General features: G+C 43.2%; 1 protein-coding gene across 3 annotated transcripts in view; it reads left to right on the top strand.

The window, feature by feature from the left end:
- The window catches only part of SH2D4A (SH2 domain containing 4A), a 71,325-nt gene extending 55,986 nt beyond the window's left edge, over positions 1-15,339 (top strand). For all 3 annotated transcript variants that reach the window (XM_055335306.1, XM_055335304.1, XM_055335305.1), the window contains 2 exons: positions 13,374-13,594; positions 14,076-15,339. In XM_055335306.1, coding sequence (XP_055191281.1) covers positions 13,374-13,594; positions 14,076-14,168 — 314 coding nt within the window. In that variant the 3' untranslated portion in view covers positions 14,169-15,339. The remainder of the gene's footprint in view (positions 1-13,373; positions 13,595-14,075) is intronic.
- Positions 15,340-18,152: the final 2,813 nt, after the last annotated feature.

Genomic DNA, 18,152 nt, shown 5'->3' with positions numbered 1-18,152 from the left:
GATCCAAGGGTCCAGGGATCAAGCTCCACATCGGGCTCCCAGGAGGGAGCCTGCTTCTCCCTCTGCCTATGTCTTTGCGTCTCTCTCTGTGTCTATCATGAATAAATAAATAAAATCTTTAAAAAAGAAAAGAAGACATTGAAAGAGTGACATCAGTGTCAGAAGAGGAATGTTTCATGTTGCCTTTTTTTCCCCCTTTTTAAGATAAGCACTGACAAAGTCAGTACTTTATCGTTTCTGTGTCTTTGGACAGAAGATGTCATTATTCTTGATTACAAGCCTAGTAGGTCATTCTAACAATAGGAAATGAGAAATTTAAAACGTTGGTTGATGTTTAAAAATCCTGGTACTTTAACAGGCAACTCCATTTGAAATAGTTGCTTAAAGCTAGGAAGAGAAATTTGGACTAAAAATCCAGTTGGAGCTTTGGTTAAAAAATAAGTTGAGTTTTACATATAATAACTTATTAGTCGCATATCTTAATATTTTTGAAATATAATTGTTTATTGATCATGAGCTCTGTTTGAAATAATAGATTGGTAGCTCTTCTATATTGGTTTACCATCTTCCTTCCATTATCATACACTCCATAAGTTGCCTTTCTTTGTTTTTTGGTGGGTTTTTTTTTTTTAAGATTTTATTTATTTGGGAGGCAAAGAGTGAGTGAGCAAGACAGCATGAGTATGGTGAGGGGCAGAGGGAAAGAGAGAAGCAGATTCCACGGGGCTTAATCCTGGGACTCTAGGATCATGGTGTGAGCCAAAGCAGATGAGTAGCCAACTGAGCCACCCAGGCGCTGCCCCTACCGCTTTCAAGATTTTTATTTATCTGTTTGACAGAAAGTATGTACAAGCAGGGGGAGTGGCAGGCAGAGGGAGAGGGAGAAGCAGGCTCTCCACTGAGCAGGGAGCCCAATGCGAGGCTCCATCTCAGTACTCCAGGAACATAACCTGAGCCAAAGGCAGACATTATAACCTAGGGAGCCACCCAGGCGCCCCCAAAAGTTGGTTTTCTTATGTTACTGTTTTGGTCAGCTAATTTTTCCCCATGGAATTTCACACTTTTACCCTTTTCTTTTCATTAGCTTTAGACAGGATGGGAATGGTTAGAAAAGGACAAGGGAACTGAAGATTACAGGTCTCTGGTGTGTGGGGCTGGTGAAAGGTGGCATGCTATAAGTTAGAAGAAGGAACACAGCAGTATCAGGAAATTAAGGGGAGAAAAAGAAGAGAGACAATGAGCTTATTTGGGATACCATGAGTTTGAAATGTCTTTGGGGCAGTCATGTGAAAATATCCATTTGGTAATTGGATTAACAGATCAGTTCGAAAGATAATAGATTGGAGTCATCAGTACACAATGAAAAGCATGGGAGGGGATGACATTTTCCAGGAGTGAACTGGAAGGAATAAGAGAAGACCAAGGACAAGACCCCAGGAAGCACTAACAGTGTGATGGCAAAGAAGAGCAGAGACCCCACATCGACGCGTCAAGTTTCCTTTCCCACTCGGGGTCATGACAAGGCAAATACCTGGCCCTGGGTGCCACTTCAGCAGGCAGTAAAGTAAGGCATTTCCTCTGATCTCCTAGATGTAAGAACTTGGAGAATCCCAAGTGCAAGAGAGATTCTGAAATGCAGTGCTGAACTCTACTTTGTGAGCATCTTTTGACGATCTCAAGCACATCTAGATATGTGGTCTCCCCACTACTCTCTCAGCAAGCTTTTTTCACAGAGGCCATGGGGTCTCAACTTTCACTGCACTTTTTGGTGCAGCTCCATCTCAAACCACATTCCCCACAGAACCCTACCTTGATCATTGCTTTCCATCACATGTTCCTGTTCTGTCCCTGACACACCACACTGGCCCCTTTTGTAGGGCCTTTGCTGAAGATCCTTCTATGTCAGCATCTTAAGAGATGGCTCACATGCCTGGAGGTCTGATGGGTCCCAAATCTGTTGGGTGGGCTAGCAGGCTGGAGACACAGGGAAGACTAGCAGCCCGAGTCCAAAGGCTGAACTCTGGCAGAATCCATCTTGCTCAGGGAAGGTCAGTCAGTATTTTTTTAAGGCCTTCAGCTGATTGGATGAGGCCTACCTACACTATGGAGGGGTTCTCACCCTTCATTTAAAACATACTTTTTTTGATCATGGAATATTTTGAACAGAGAGTACAAAGGAATCTATTACACCAGTGATGTAACAAATGTTATATCTACTTTCCAGGATACAATAAATGTTAGAAGCCATAGTTACTTCATATCTGTTTTTCTTATGAAGAAATAAAGCCCTAAAGAATGAAGGCCCTCTCTTTTATTTCCTTATTGACTCTACTTACTTCTCTCCCAGGGGTGAACCACTCTTTTGTTGTCTTTTTCATCCATATTTTTATACTCTCATTACATATGTATGTATGTGTGCATTTTTGTAAAATATATTGAAATATATATAAAACACATATATCTGCTTCTATAAAACATGCAATATTGTGTTTAACATTTACATAGTGTCATGCTATAGGCCTTCCTCTGCGACTTGAGTTTTCTCCCAGCATTATGTTATGTAGATTTGTCTTTGTTTATAAATGTAGACTGGCTCATTCATTTTACCAATTGTGCAGTATGTTATAATATATGTATTACATTTTGTTGGAGCTGTAATTTTTTGAGGGTCCCATATGTGCCAAGCATTACATCGAGCACTTTAAAGAAAGTAATTTTTATTCCTACTTTATGGAATAAGAACCAAGGAACTAAGATGTTAAGTTCTTTTTAGGTTTCTACCATTAGTGTCAATATTCAGAGCCAGATCTATTTAACTTCAAATCCCCAGCATATCTGACCATTAATAGGGGGAACACCCGTGTCATGCTTTTTATGTAACTTAAATATAAATCAGTGAACAATAATACCACAGAGATGTGTTTCTCTAATAAATGGATGTGTTTACTAAATCTCAGTCTGTGGTGAAGTAAAAGTGTGAAGGAACCTTCATGCGGCATAAGTTTTGTCCCATCCCCCACCTATGAGAATAAGGAAAAAGCACATTTTTGTCCAGACACTATTTTGCTCACTCTCAGGTAGAATTTCAAGAAGCAGATATGTAACATTCAGGTCTTTAATACAGTGCTCCAAGGCCACAAGGGCTTAGAATAATAGAAATGGAATCCATATTATGATTGTGGTAGTGGTTACCTAACTGCATACATTTGTCAAAGTTGATCATTTACACACTTAAAATTAGTAAATTTTATTGTAAATAAAAATCATATCTCAAGCTGATTTTTAAAAAATATAAAGCCCAAGAAGTACAGTTTTCCTAGCTCTTAGTATAGAAAGATAGTGCAGTTGACCCTTGAACAATGTAGAAGTTGAGGTGCCAACTCCTTGCACAGTTGGAAATCCACAAATAAATTTTGGCTTCCCAGAAACTTAATGACAAATACCCACCGTTGACCAAAAGCCTTACTAATAACATCAACAGTCAACACATATTTTGCATGTTCTGTGTATTACGTACTATATTCTTATAATAAATTAGAGAAAAGAAAACATTATTAAGAAAATCATAAGAGAATATACATTTACAGTATTATATTTATTTCTAAAAATCCACATATGAGGTACCCACACAGTTCAAGCCTGTGGTGTTTGAGGGTCAACTGTGTGGTATAGGTTTGGCACAAGACTCCCAACTCCAGATCACCTAGGTTTGAGCTATGTTCTCTTTATTTACTTATTTTTTAAAAAATATTTTATTTATTCATGAGAGATACAGAGAGAGGCAGAGGCAGAGGGAGAAGCAGACTCCCTGTGGGGAGCCCGATGCAGGACTCAGTCCCAGGACCCATGATCATGACCTGAGCCAAAGGCAGATGCTCAAACACTGAGCCACTCATGCATCCCATGCTCTCCTCTTTAAAACAGGGATGATAATATCTATACTGTAGAGTAGTTTTTTTTTTTAAAAAGCAAATCAGCTAATATATATAATGTGCTTACCACAGTGCCTGGTACATAGTGTTTCTGTTATTATGACTTACCAGAACTGAACATCTAAAGAGTAAGTTTGCCCTTCCTGTTCTCTCCACCTTTCTCTTCATTATTAAAATCCTCATCTTGCCACAAATATTGTCATAACAGCATCATGACAATACCATATACAAGGAATAAGTGGCACTTCAATAAAATGGATCTTAATTACTGCTAAAACTGGCCTCTGCTCTTTTGACAAGTATTTATTTAGGGCCTGTCCTTAAAAATCCCAGAACCCAAGAGGTCACCCCAGAAGGCAACAGGAATTTGGAAGGACAAAAGGACAACTGCAAAACAGGGAATTAAGTTGTTTGAAAAAGTTGAACAGAACATGGCCTGTCAAGTTTGGGAGGGAAGGTGTGGTGAGATGGGGGTGAGTCCTAGACTTGCTACAATAAACTCTTCTATTCTCTAGATTTAAAATCTTCTGAATACTGTAATTAAGTCTGTTTGGTTTTGTTTCCTTAAGAAGGATTGTTTTCTTTTCCCTTTGTCCCCCTTCTCGCATCCTGTTAGACTCTCTTGACCCTGAAATACAGTCCTTGTTTTTATTCATTTTCTTCTTCCATCTGGTCACCGTATTATAGCGGTCTTTAAGACACCCGTTATGTTGCAGAATGTTTGTGCAGTGGAGATGAGTGTTGGAGAGTCCTTGTGGCTAAATTTAATGTCTTGAAAAGTCATTTTACTTACTGTGGTTCCTGATTATGAGTATCCAGAATGTGCAGATATATAAGTAACTGTACTCACTCACATGCTTTTTTTACACTTTTTCAAGCAAAGAGCCAACAAATAGATAAAACTGAAGTTTGAAAGCCTGTTCAGAAACCCACAGACTCATTTCTTCATTCTCTCCATTAGCATATCCCATCTCCTCTGAATATATGACAGTGTTTAGGAGCTTCGAATTCACCAGGGGCTGGGAGGAGGAAGGTGGTTTATCCAGCAATAGTAGATAAACAAATTTCTGATTTGGAAATTTTCTAATTGCTTCTGTTGTTAGAGAATTGGCGTATTTGCTTTTCGCATCAATAGTCGATCATTACTCCTCTGAAATGTAATGTAATGCATATTTCCTTATTCAAATATGGATATAATTAACCTGCTGCTGAAATGTTTCCATCCTGATCCGTTTCTTTGTGGATATCTTTTTCTGTCATGGTTTATAATTGAACCTGCCTCTAAATTCTTTAGTCCCAATATTTATATTTTAAGCTACTTAAAAAGCAAATCCCTTTCACACCTGTGGGATTTCAGTATAGTTCACACTGCAGCTATTTTGAATGCTTCCATTTTTGACACGTCCCTCCAACGTTTCCTTCTCCTTGGAGAGCAGGTGCTGGGTGTTTCTGTGGAGGCAGCTGCTCTCTGGGACTTCAGTTCCCTGAGCCACGCCGGCCCGTCCAGGTGGAGTCCTGGCTCCCACTCCAAGGGCACCTGCCAGCCCACAGCCCCTGCCGCTGGGGCCCTGGCCCCCCAGGGCGAGTGCACACACGGGAGACATTGCACACGCAGAGCATCACAGAGGCTGCCCAGGATTTCCTTCAGGCTGAAATGTTAATGAACCTGGGAACTGGCACTCATAAGTGATATCTGTCCTTCAACTTTTTGGCTGAGGGGTGGTGATTTCTTAATTGTGGAGCCGTCGGAATTCTGCACCCCCTTCACAGGGAGCCTTTCAAGCTTCTGTCTTACTAAGCACATCTGGCCTCATTTACACATGTGATTCCTAGGCTTCATGTGGCCAGCAGCAGGACTAGGTCACTGTGAGTGGCAGGAAGGACAACTGCAAGTCCCTTCCCCGGCAGTCCCTGTCCTACCCTGGAGAGGGATCGCCATCGCTTTAGCATGGAGCCTGGACATCTGCCTACATTCTAGCACAAAAACTTCATCTACAGTAATCATGAAAGCACTTTGAATTATTCTATGTAGTTCTCTTATCTGACTGCTTAGCATTTGTTCAGATTTCCTATGTAACTGAAGAGGAAACATAGAGAGGGTAACATTTATTACCTCTTTATTACTCTCTTATATACGTTTATTCAGTCTTGAAAAGAGATCACTTTTCTGCAGCAAATACTATGCACTATTGTGGGGTTTTTTTTCTGGAAGACCTTGACTTTTCTCTATTCCAGTGCAGCAAACTGGCTGCACAAACATTAGTATGTATTTCCATTAATGTTGGGAATAGTACATTAATCCTAAAGGCCTTGCTTACTTGAGTTTTTAAAATAATGCCCTTGAGTCCTCACCCTAGTGCTGCCAGCCACTGAGTGACATGGCCTGCTTGTGCCAGGTGCCCCACGCTTCCCATTACTGATGCCCAGGGCTCAGTCTTGTGGCTTCACTCTGTGTTCTTGGAGCGACCAAGACAGACCCCACAGACAAAGGAAGGACAGACTGGATGGATGAGGGGCAAAAGAAGGTGACTTGCTTTGGGGGTTTGACTTCAGATTTTTTATGGAAAGGGGGATTCTGGTATTTAGAGAAGTACTTTTATTTTTTTATTTTTTTAAGATTTTATTTATTTATTCATGAGAGACACAGAGAGAGAGGCAGAGACAGGCAGAGGGAGAAGCAGGCTCCACGCAGGGAGCCCGACGTGGGACTTGATCCTGGGACTCCAGGATCAGGCCCTGGGCTGAAGTCAGCACTAAACCACTGAGCCACCCGGGCTGCCAGAGAAGTACTTTTAATCTGTACTCTTATTGCCAGAGTTTCTTTGTCATCACATGGTTTGATTATAAAACGTGGACACTCTTTCTCTATGTTGGGCAAGGACACAGCAGAGGATAGTGGTTAGGAGCACATCTCCAGGGCCAAGTCCCAGCTCCCACCAGCCAGCTCTGTGCCCTCAGGCAAGTCACATGACTTTTGAATTTCTATGTAATGCAGACAATGATATTACCTGCCTCATAGAATCATTCAATAGGTTTGTGAGCTAATGTATGTGAAGTACTTAGTGCCAAATGTGACACACAGTAAGCCCTAGTTAATAAGTGTTAGCCATTAAGGTAATGAAGAAAGAACAAGTGATGTAATTTTAATTCTAGATTCATTAAGGAAACATTATGAATAACTTTGAAAGCTCTACTTTTCCTCATCTCAAAGGGCCTGAGACCTCAAGGATGAAGCTCGACGTGATAGTGGATCTCCCTCCATATAGAGGATCTAGTACAGGTCCCAGAGCTTCTCTGAAAGTACTTCCTTTAGGTACTAGGGAGCTAAAAAAAACAAAAACAAAAACACAAAAAAAACCACAAAAAAACAGCATAAAATAGGAGCTAAAGTGGGAAAATATAGAGCTCATGTCCAACTTTAAGACCTCCTATGGATAATGTGTGCATCTGGCAGGGTTGCTACTTGGAAATAAGTTCTTCTAAGACTCAGCTTTCTTGGGCACCTGGGTGGCTCAGTCAGTTAAGCATCTGCCTTTGGCTCAGGTCATAATTCCAGGGTCCTGGAATAGAGCCCCACATAAGGCTCCCTGCTCAGTGGGGAGTCTGCTTCTCTCTCTGCCACTCCCCCTGCTTGTGTTCTCTCTCTCTCAAATAAATAAATAAAATCTATAGAATAAAACTCTTTTTTTCTTTTTTCACCCATAATCTAGGCACTTTGCAATGTAAGACTTTGAGCTCACCTTAACAGTGGAGATGAGTTCCTTCATGAAAGTTATTTTAGCACTGTCTCCTCCCTGCAGGGTATTCTGGGCAGCCCAAGTAGCAGAGAATGACAAATGACAAAAGAAGGAATGAGAGCTTCTTGGCAGAGCTCTGGAAGGGCAGCCCCCAGACAGCTCTCAGCAGACTGGTGCATGGTCAAGGAGAATGGTCAAGGAGAATGCTGAAGCCTGCCTTGCTCTGGGGCTTCTTAGTCCCTGGAACCAGGAATCCTGAGCTTAGGGGAGGTGTCATAGGTCACTGATGGATGATTCTGCATCCAGGTGACTATACTTAAGTAATCACTGAAATATGCATCATCTTTATGTTGCTTGGGTCAGAGGACCTGGGGAGCTCAGTCAGCTGAGTGTCTTTCTCTTGATTGCAGCTCAGGTCATGATCTTAGGGTCCTGTGTTGGGCTCTGTGCTCAATGAGGAGTCTGCTTTTGGATTCTCTCTCTCCCTCTAACCCACCCCCACCCCTACTCTATGTTGCCCAGGTCAGAAACAAACAACTCTTTGTGAAATAAATATTCATAATTTATTTTCAGCCAAATTCAGGAAAAATTTCATGAGCCCAGGGGGGTTAAAAAACAAAATACTTGAGTGAAAGACAAGAAACTTGAAACCATCACTAAACTAATCCTATAACCTAGAGCATATACCTCTTCTCCTTCAGTTTTCCCACCTGCATGGCAATGGTAGTAATAGCAGTTCTGTTTATTTTGAGTTGTTTGAGAATTAAATGAGATAGTAAATGGAGGCACATTGAGCAGCGTGAAATGCTAGCACACAGGGGTAGTATTTTGGTTGAGTAGGAGAGAGCCTGAACTCTGGGGTCAGACTGCTTGGGTTCAAGACCAGTGCTTTTTCTGGCCTGCCTAAGTGACCTGAAGCACATTGTGAACTCTCTCTCATGCAGGTTTTGCTCATCTGAGATTTCAGAGTAGGAACAGTACTTGTTCATCTGGCTGCTTTGAGGATTAAATGAAGTAATATGCCATTTGAGGAGTTCCAGACAGACATTAAGAACTCTATATGCTACTATTATTTGGTTACCTTTCATCTATTTTTAAACACGCATTTTCCAGATTCTGTAAATAGGCCATACAAATGTACACATATAAACAAAGTTGGTAGTGCCTTGGAGAAATGTATATATCACTTGTCCCTATACATAACAATGTTCAGACTAGAGGCAGTGGTTGCATAGAAGTGTCCTAGAGAAGAAAGTTTCTGGCTTGGTGATAAGACAAAATTACTCATTAGATCTTTTCTGGGCATCTTGTAAGTGGCAGGTGCTGCGAGTGTGGAAATAAATAAGATGCGGTAGTTGCCTCTAGGAGAGCACAAGGATGCGGGGCAGGGAGAGACAGAGTAGAATATACTGTGAGTGCTCTGATAGAGCTGTGGGTTGTACATGCCATGATAGAGGGGGAACCAGGTGAGACCTGGGATAGACCAGGTGAGTCTCAGGTCGAGGTGGGAACCGTGTGTAGAGCAACCTTGACTTACTGCTCAGGGAGAAGTCAGAAAGCTTCATGGAGAACAATGGAGTTGCGTCTTGGAGAACAAGTGGGCATTTTCCAGAAGGAAGTGGTGGAGACCTGCCCTCCTTCTGTAGGGTGGTAGCTGCCACTTGGATTTCTAACTAGGGCCATGCTGGGGTTTCTAAGTTATATCAAGTATAGAAGGGTCTGTTCACCCTCTTTTGTGTAAAAAAAATAGTCTTCCTAGGCCTGTCATGGAGCTCTACCTTCACTCCAGGGGGTTTAAAGCCACCCTGTCAAAAAAAAAAACAAAACAAAAAAAGCCACCCTGTCTAATATGCTAGCCACTATTTATATGTGACTCTTTAACCAATATTAATTAAAATTAAGTAAAATTAAAGGGTGAGTCCCTCAGTGACACTAGTTACATTCCAGGCCCTCAATAGTCACATGTGGCTAATGGCCTCCATATGGCCAGCGAGACATTTCCCATGCCACAGAACGTTCTATGGAACAGTACTGTCCTAGACAGTGCTCTGGCATCACTCAGAGAAAGAAGTGGGACGTTTCTCTCTGCTGTCTCCCAATTCCTGCTGTTGTGAACCTCTGTGCTGGGTGTTCAGGCTTGCAGGGGTTTTAGCCAGCTCTGTCCCAGGCTGTTTGAGAGCTACAAGCTGCCCAGTAAGACCTTGTGCATGCAGTGACATCTGCTTTCTTCCAGATTGTAGTAGTTCTGACACACCCTGCCCAGATTCAACTTAAAATAGAGCACTGCTGAATATCTGGCTCATTTGAAAAACTGATGAAATAAAAGAAAGCTTTTTATTTACCCCTCTTCACTAGCACAGAAATCCTTCTGTGAACTCACATGGGCTTGGTTCTTATAATATGTGTGATCAGAGAGGTGGTCAGAGGAAGGTTGCCTGGAGGTGTCCCTGCCTATAGGGAGCTGGATGAAGACTCCTGCTTCAGAATTCTTAGAGTCATGTTCCAGGGTAAGGAGATTGCCCTGTGCACAGAGATTAATATCTGACACTGGGTTTTGTCTTTGTATTAAAGAATTCTCTCTGCATGCAGACAAAGCTCACTGCTTGGCAGCAATCATAGCCAGGCCTCCCTGCTTTCGATGGAATCATGACAAATTGTACAAGGACAAGTATCATCAGATAAGCCAAAAGACTATGCTCTTCAGGAATGATAATCCTGTTGTGAAGCAACAAGAACAAAGTGTGGTCCCCACAGCACTTCACTTCTAAACCTGCCGTCAGAATGATTGTGTTCGAATCTCCATTACGACTTAAGATTTGCCACAAAATCATTTTATTGTATTCTTGTGTCTCTGGATATTACACAGTGCCAAGATCTGTGTGTAATGGGTAATAATTTCAGTTTGAGAGGCTTTTGGAAAGTTGGATTTACAGCTACTATCAGACCTGATTTTAGGAAGAATTTAACCTAACTTAACCCAGGTTTGGTTATAATTTTCCAGAATAGCTTTCATTTTAGGATCTAAATCCATCTGGATAACATGCTGATGTTATAAATTATAACATCTACCCAATCTGTTGAAGTAACCTGGAATTTCAGAGTTAGCCTGTTGGGAAGTCTGGAAGAAGTTTTTCCAGAATGCTGCTTCTCCTTCACTCATTGCTTATGAGCCCCCTCACTGCTGAAAGGGAGTTTTCGGTGTCAGTGAAAAATATCCCTGGTTTCATAGACAATCAAATACAGAGTCATGAAACTTCAGTCATGTTTAGTGCCTGGGTAGGCTGGTTACCTGTTGCCTTGTTTCAGATTATGGTTGTCATCTGCAATGATCAGTAGGATCAGCTGTGTTTAGAAAGGTTAAACTAGGGGATCCCTGGGTGGCACAGCGGTTTGGCGCCTGCCTTTGGCCCAGGGCGCGATCCTGGAGACCCGGGATCGAATCCCACATCGGGCTCCCGGTGCATGGAGCCTGCTTCTCCCTCTGCCTGTGTCTCTGCCTCTCTCTCTCTCTCTCTGTGACTATCATAAATAAATTTAAAAAAAATTTAGAAAGGTTAAACTAGACCAATGGAAGCAGCAGTCGTATCTGTTGGCACTTATATGGGCATCATTTGAGTGCCTAACATGGAGAAGACAGCAGCTGACCCAAGAGGCTCACTCAGTATCAGTGGTGCTGCAGTTTCCATTGGCTCAGTCTCCTCAAGGAAGGGGCAGAAAGGTAACTAGAGACAATGGAGATCATGCACAGGCATCAGTAACCTGTAACCTTGTTGGGCCTCAGTGCAGTAGAGCTAGAGGTCCTAGAAGAGAGGCTATGACTCTTCTTCTCTTTCAGGGATATTTCCTATCTGTGAGTGAGGGGACCTGTCAAGCATTTTCAGCACCCCCAGTTCCTATCCTGGTGCTTCACTGGGGTTGAGCCTCACAGGGCTTGAGCGCTATAACTTTGAGGCATTGGCCCTGGGTCCTCCTGAAAGGTACATGGGACAAGAGAAAGCAGGGGGATTAGTTGGTTGGTATTGGCTGGGAGAGAATGGGTGATATTTTTAAATCCCCACCTTTATTAAAGGTCTGTTTACAAAAAAGAAAATAGAAATGCTTTTTAAAAAGATTTATTTGCGAGAGAGAGGAGGGACAGAGGGAGAAGGAGAGAGAACCTTAAGTAGACTGCACACTGAGTGGGGAGTCCAATGTGGGGTTTGAGATCATGACCTGAGCCGAAACCAAGAGTCAGATGCTCAACCTACTGTTCCACCCAGGTGCCCTGGAAAATAGAGATGCTTTTATATGATGTCCTACTCTGGACACTTAAGGTTCAATTCTCAATTAACTTTACTAATAACAAGAGTAAAGGGCTATAATAATCTATCCATTGCCTTTTCACCAGGAGATTGTTTGCCTGTCTTTTCCCTAATAACAAGATACAGAATATCAATATGGAGCAAACCATGGATTACGAGAAGCAAGAGCTTCTGTCTGCTGAGGCAAAAGGGATCACTAGGAGAGTGCCATTCCTCCCAAATCTGAGCTCACTTGAATAAGTGAATGACTTCACCATCTCTCCAACACATGTTTGCACACTCCCTATATGTCTCACAGCATTACTGATACATCTGATGAACTATAATAGGAATAAGAAGGCTCGAGAGTTTGGACTAGTTGGGGAAAAGGCTGGTCTGAATTAGTGTGAATTCATCTCTACTATATGTACATATAAAACTTCATATATATGAAGAGTTTTATTTTGAATATATATGAAAACATAAATACAGAAGCGTATATATAAATCCTTATGTATGTATATAAATTTTTATTCCTTTAAATGCCACTGAAGCATCATTTAAGAGTAGCTAGAGTAGAAAGCACTTGTAGATAGGGGTCCCTCCTGGTTTTATTCTTAACTTGCTGACTTCTAAGCCAGGGTCCTCAGCACAGCACTATTGATATTTGAGTTGGATGACTCTTTGGAGTGTGAAGCTGTCCTATGCACTGTAGGCTGTTTAGCAGCATCCCTGGCCTCTATGCAGTGGATGCCAGTGGCACCCCCTACCCATGACATTTCCAGACGGTGTCCTGGTTGAGAACCACTGTTTAAGACCGTGTAGGATAACTCTCCAGGCCACAGAGTCCTCACTAATAAACTGAGGAGAGCACCTTCCAGTCCCTTTCCAGAACTGAACACTTCCAGGATGCCTGTAAAGGGTCCTACCAGACTCAGAAGCCGCCTAACATCTGTGGTGTTATAACCAGGGGCACAGGTGGAAACATATTCTGAAGGTTAAACACTCTCATTGATATTATCCAGTGGCTTCTGTCGTTTCCCCTGCTTGCCCAGTCACCAAATACCAGGAGATAAATGATACTGTACTATATGCTTAAGAAGTCCCAATGGCGGGGATCCCTGGGTAGCTCAGCGGTTTGGCACCTGCCTTTGGCCCAGGGCATGATCCTGGAGTCCTGGAATCGAGTCCCGCATCGGGCTCCCTGCATGGAGCCTGCTTCTCCCCTGCCTGTGTCTCTGCCTCTTTCTGTCTGTCTCTCTGTCTCTCATGAATAAATAAAATATTTAAGAAAAAAAAAAAAAGAAGTCCCAATGGACTTGAAGTTGCTCTTACTTTTAACTAAATGTTATCCACACAGCTACATTAACTGAAGAGGGTTCTCGAAATGATTTGGCTGAAATACCTGCTTTTCTTTCCTACAGGGATTCTTACATTGAAGAGAGCAAATGAGCTCCTGAGCACCTGCGTACCGGGCAGCTTTCTGATCCGAGTCAGTGAGAGGATCAAAGGCTATGCCCTGTCCTATCTGTCTGCGGAGGGCTGTAAGCATTTCCTCATAGATGCCTCTACAGACTCGTACAGCTTCCTGGGCGCGGACCGGCTGCAGCACGCCACCCTGGCAGCGCTGGTGGACTACCACAAGGTGAAATGGCCTACACTGTGCGGTGGTGTCCTCGGCGGCCCTAGCAATGAAAGGCAATTACAAGAAAAAAGATTGAAATGGGTAATGGGGGGATTAGTCTTTGATAATTCTTCCGGATACTCCGGATTCTTAACTGCATTTCCTTTATCCCGGAACCTGGTCCCTCCTCAGATATTCAGGGAGAACCCGCAGAGAACGTAGAAGATACTAAACATCGGTGCACAGACGGATCCCGTCTGAGACCACTCTTGGGTAGAATGCATGCCCAGGAGGGAAAAATCATACATGGCAATTTGCAGATGAGAAAAACCTCTTTTAAGATTGTCATAAATCGATAAAGCTCCATGTAAATCAAGGGTATACAACAAGTTCTGTACTCTGAGGAGGCTGGAAGGGCATGGCATTATTATTTACGGTATCTTAACAGCCTGCCCTTCCCCGTCCCCCCAGCCTGGTCTGATCTCTGCCTTCTGATTCACAGGAGGAACCCATAACTTCCCTGGGGAAAGAGCTCCTTCTGTACCCCTGTGGTCAGCAGGACGAGCCACCCGACTACCTGGAACTCTTTGAGTGACAGCCTCCGTCGTGCTGCGTCATCCTCAGCCTCCATTGGGCTTTCCTCTGGGTAAACGCTGCTGAAACAGACATTTGTGTGTGAAGCCAAGGTTACCCTGCAGCATAGCCAGGACTGATCAAGAGCAAGGATGCTTGGAGCCCCATGGAGATCTCTCTTCTGCACTAATGCTGGAGTTAACCACATTGTATCCACTCCAAAAGTCAAGGGAGATGATCTCCAATTTCAGCAACTCCCTAACATGAAGTCTACAACCTTAATGATGTATATAAATGAACAAAGAATAAATGGAAACTTTCTAGGAAATAAGGCATACTTCAAAACCCAGTAGCTCATGGTAACTATTTCATGACCTCTATACTCCCGCTTTGCATCATTTCAAAACATCTCAGGATTGTGTTTAGATTAAGTTCCACATTGGCTTTGGGGAGCTGGCAAAAAAGCCTTTACTGGTGGCTGAAATGACTCTGCAGACACACTTCATTTATCATGCATGTTGGAGCCAGGATATAAGTAAGAGGCACTGAAAAACAAAAGTTGGGAATGGAAATCGAATGAGGAGTTTAAAACGGAGGAGAAGCTTAACATGTCCAGAAATACTGTGGACTGTACGGGAGTGAGCAAACTGTTGTGCAGTTTTCTCATTCCAGACAACAGGACAGTGGTCACCCCATCTACTTTGGATCCATCCACAAGCACACCAAGGAAGTTGAAGTGCATGCATGTGTGAGTTGCTGTCAGTAGTGATAGGCCAGCACAGAAGAGCATGTTGTGGGCTGAGTGGTATCCCCAGAAAGGCAGGGTGAAGTCCTAAGCCCTGGTACCTGTGAACATGACCTTAGTTGGGAATAGGGTCTTTGCAGATGTGATCAAGTTCATATCGGGTTCAGGTGGGCCCTCCATCCAATGATTGGCATCTTTATAAGGAGAGAGGGATTTGGAAACACAAAGGAGAGGCAACCATGGGGTGACACAGGCTGAGACTACGGATTCCAGGGGATTTCCTGCAAGCTAGGGAATGCCAAGAAGAGCTGGCCACCCCCAGGAGCTAGGAGAGCAGTATGGCACAGATTCTCCTCAGAACCTTAGAAGGGAATGTGGCCATGCTGGCACCTTGGTTTCAGACTTCCAGGCTCTAGATCTATAAGAGAATAAACTTCTGTTGTCTTAAGCCTCTGAGTTTATGATAATTTGTTGCGGCAGCCCTCAGAAACTAACACAGAAGTTCATGTCATTACAGAACCTGATGGGCATTATGTGCCGTTTGTTGCTCTACAGCCTGCCCCCTGATGATGAAGGAAGGATGGGAGAGGAGAGTAGCCTCCCACCTGGCTCTGCAGTTCTGGGATGCAGGTTTGCTCAGGCAGGAATTGTATCCCACCTCCCTGCCATCTCCACACCCCCAACCCCTAGCAACCCTTGGGCCAGCCCAGCAAGGGCTGGAGTCACTATACCAGGGGTGCCCTGAGCCAGAGATGATGCTTCTGGGAAGGTGGAGATGCCCCTGCACTCCAGTCCTCCTCCTGGCGTCGGCACTCTTTCCAAAGGAGCAGAGGTGGTTCATGAGGTTCTTGGTTGGATAAAACACCACTGCCAGTATAAAAGATAGAGAAGACAGTGGGGTATGTGTGTATATGTGTGCGTATGGGTGTGTGTGTGCTTTAACGAGAAGGTTTTTAAACACAGACCATTGTAAAGTGTCACTTGAAATGTCCCCTGTGTACCTATAGTCTGAGAGATGACTGTCAACTAGACATTTATCCAAGAGACCCTGTCTTTAACCTTCATTTCAGTGATTAAATGGCCATGACTTTATAGAACTGCAAAGACAGCACGGGACAGGAAGTTACAAACTTCTATTCTGTCCCCATATCTTCCCACCATTAACCCTCTGAACTTCAGTTTTCACTTTTATTTTTTTTTTTTACAAAAGGTATTTTAAAAAAGTTGCAGTGTACCTGATATTTAACATTAAATTAGTTTCAGCTGTACAACATAATGATTTGACCTTTGAAACAATCTTTGACCACTGAAACAATCGCCACTGTAAGTCTAGTTATCCATCACCTTACAAAGTTACAAAATTGTTTTTCTTGTGATCACTTTTAAGATCTACTCTCTTAGGGCAGCCCAGTGGCTCAGCAGTTTAGTGCCACCTTCAGCCCAGGGTGTGATCCTGGAGACCTGGGATCGAGTCCCATGTTGCGCTCCCTGCATGGAGCCTGCTTCTGTCTCTCTCTCTCTCTCTCTCTCTCCCTCTCTCTCTCTGTCTCTCATGAATAAATAAATAAAATCTTTAAAAAAACCTCTCTTAGCAACTTTTAAGTCTGCACTGTAGCATTATCAACGATTGTCACCATGCTGTGCGTCCCCATGGCTTACTGATTTTGTAACTGGAAGTCTGTACCTCTTGACCCCCTTCACCCACTTTGCCCACCTCCCAACCCTCCTTCCTTCTTGCAACCACCAATCTGTTTTCTGTACCTATGAGTTTGGCTTGGTTTTGTTTGTTGTTTAGATTCCACATATCAGTGAAACCATAGGGTATTTGTCTATCTCTTATTTATCTCAGTCACCATCATACCACTGAGGTCCATGTCACAAATGGCAAGATATCATCCTTTTTTATGGCCAAGTAATATTCCATGGTGTACATACACCATATCTTTTTACCCATTTGTCTATGAATGGACACCTGGGCTGCTTCCATATCTTGGCAACTGCAAAGAATGCCGCAATGGACATAGGGGGTGCATGTATCTTTTTGAATTGATATTTTTGTTTTCTTTGGATAAATACCAGAAGTGGAATTACTGGGTCATATGGCAGTTCTATTTTAATTAAAAGAAAGTGTTTTTACTAGCTGGTTTTTATTCATCCAGTTCTGAAATCTTAAGGTTCTGAAATGAATAGAAAAGTACCCTGTTGTCACTAATAATTATGAAGACATACGATTCCAGCATCACCCTCTGCTTAAAATTATTCTGGAAGAAATAAGTGTAGTCATATCCAGATATAATGACACTAAGTAACTGTGGGATGTACTAAGTACTGTGAGATGGCTTAGAAAACAAGAAATGACCTGACTGAATTAACCTAATAGTACAAGGGGGGGTGGGTCTGAGTTCTGTACTATTTTATCCTTTTGGTTATTAACATTCAGAGGAATAAACTGTCCATTTTTTGATGATGTGATGGCCAGCAGTAATACTTGAAATTCTTAGGGGGTGAGAACAGTACAGAATTCAGAAAGTGGTTAAAACCGAATGGGGTATTCTGTATGTTGGTAAATTGAACACCAATAAAAATTAATTTATTAAAAAAAAAAATCGAATGGGGTTGAGGAAGCCTGAATTCTCATCGTAGCTCAGCTATTGGATACAGTCTCCCTGTGTCTGACCCTCGTTGGGGCCTAAGGCAAGGATGTCCGAGCCCTGGTCCTGCACCCTGCCCCGCTCCCCGCCCCCCTTCTGCCACCTCAGCAAGCTCCGCTCCTTGGCTGGCCTAAGGTTTCTGGTCTGGGGTGTTTCCCTGCTGTTACCCTCCAGGTCCGGGTTCCCAACACTCCAGTCGGCCTACTCTTTGGAACTGGGTGCAAATGCCTCTCACTGCCCATATCGACTCTCCTCGTTCTCAACAACTTCAGGGAGATTGTAGAATCTCCTCTTACAGTCGTCCCAGATTCTCTGGCTGCCACCCGGTCCTCCAGGCCCTCACAATCATTAGCCCCCACCGGGTCACCTGTAGGGCCCCTGGTCCTGGTCTCCCGCCCTCCCCAGCTATGGAGGATGCGCACGAAAGTGACTTTGTGCCTCTGGGTCACCAGCAGAGCTGAGCGATGAGCGATGCCAAGAAACGCCCGTGGGCCCAAACCTTGTGCCAAAGAAGCAGAAACACAGAGTTAAGAAAAAGGAGAACAAGTGGCAATGGGCATGGACAGGTCACTTACAGTATCTTAGGGGCATCTATATCCAAAGTTGCCAT

The sequence above is a fragment of the Nyctereutes procyonoides genome, unplaced genomic scaffold (assembly GCF_905146905.1).
Source record: "Nyctereutes procyonoides isolate TBG_1078 unplaced genomic scaffold, NYPRO_anot_genome, whole genome shotgun sequence".
Classification (NCBI taxonomy): domain Eukaryota; kingdom Metazoa; phylum Chordata; class Mammalia; order Carnivora; family Canidae; genus Nyctereutes; species Nyctereutes procyonoides.
The sequence above is the reverse complement of the archived record's forward strand: the minus strand, read 5'-3'. Positions and strand labels throughout refer to the sequence as shown.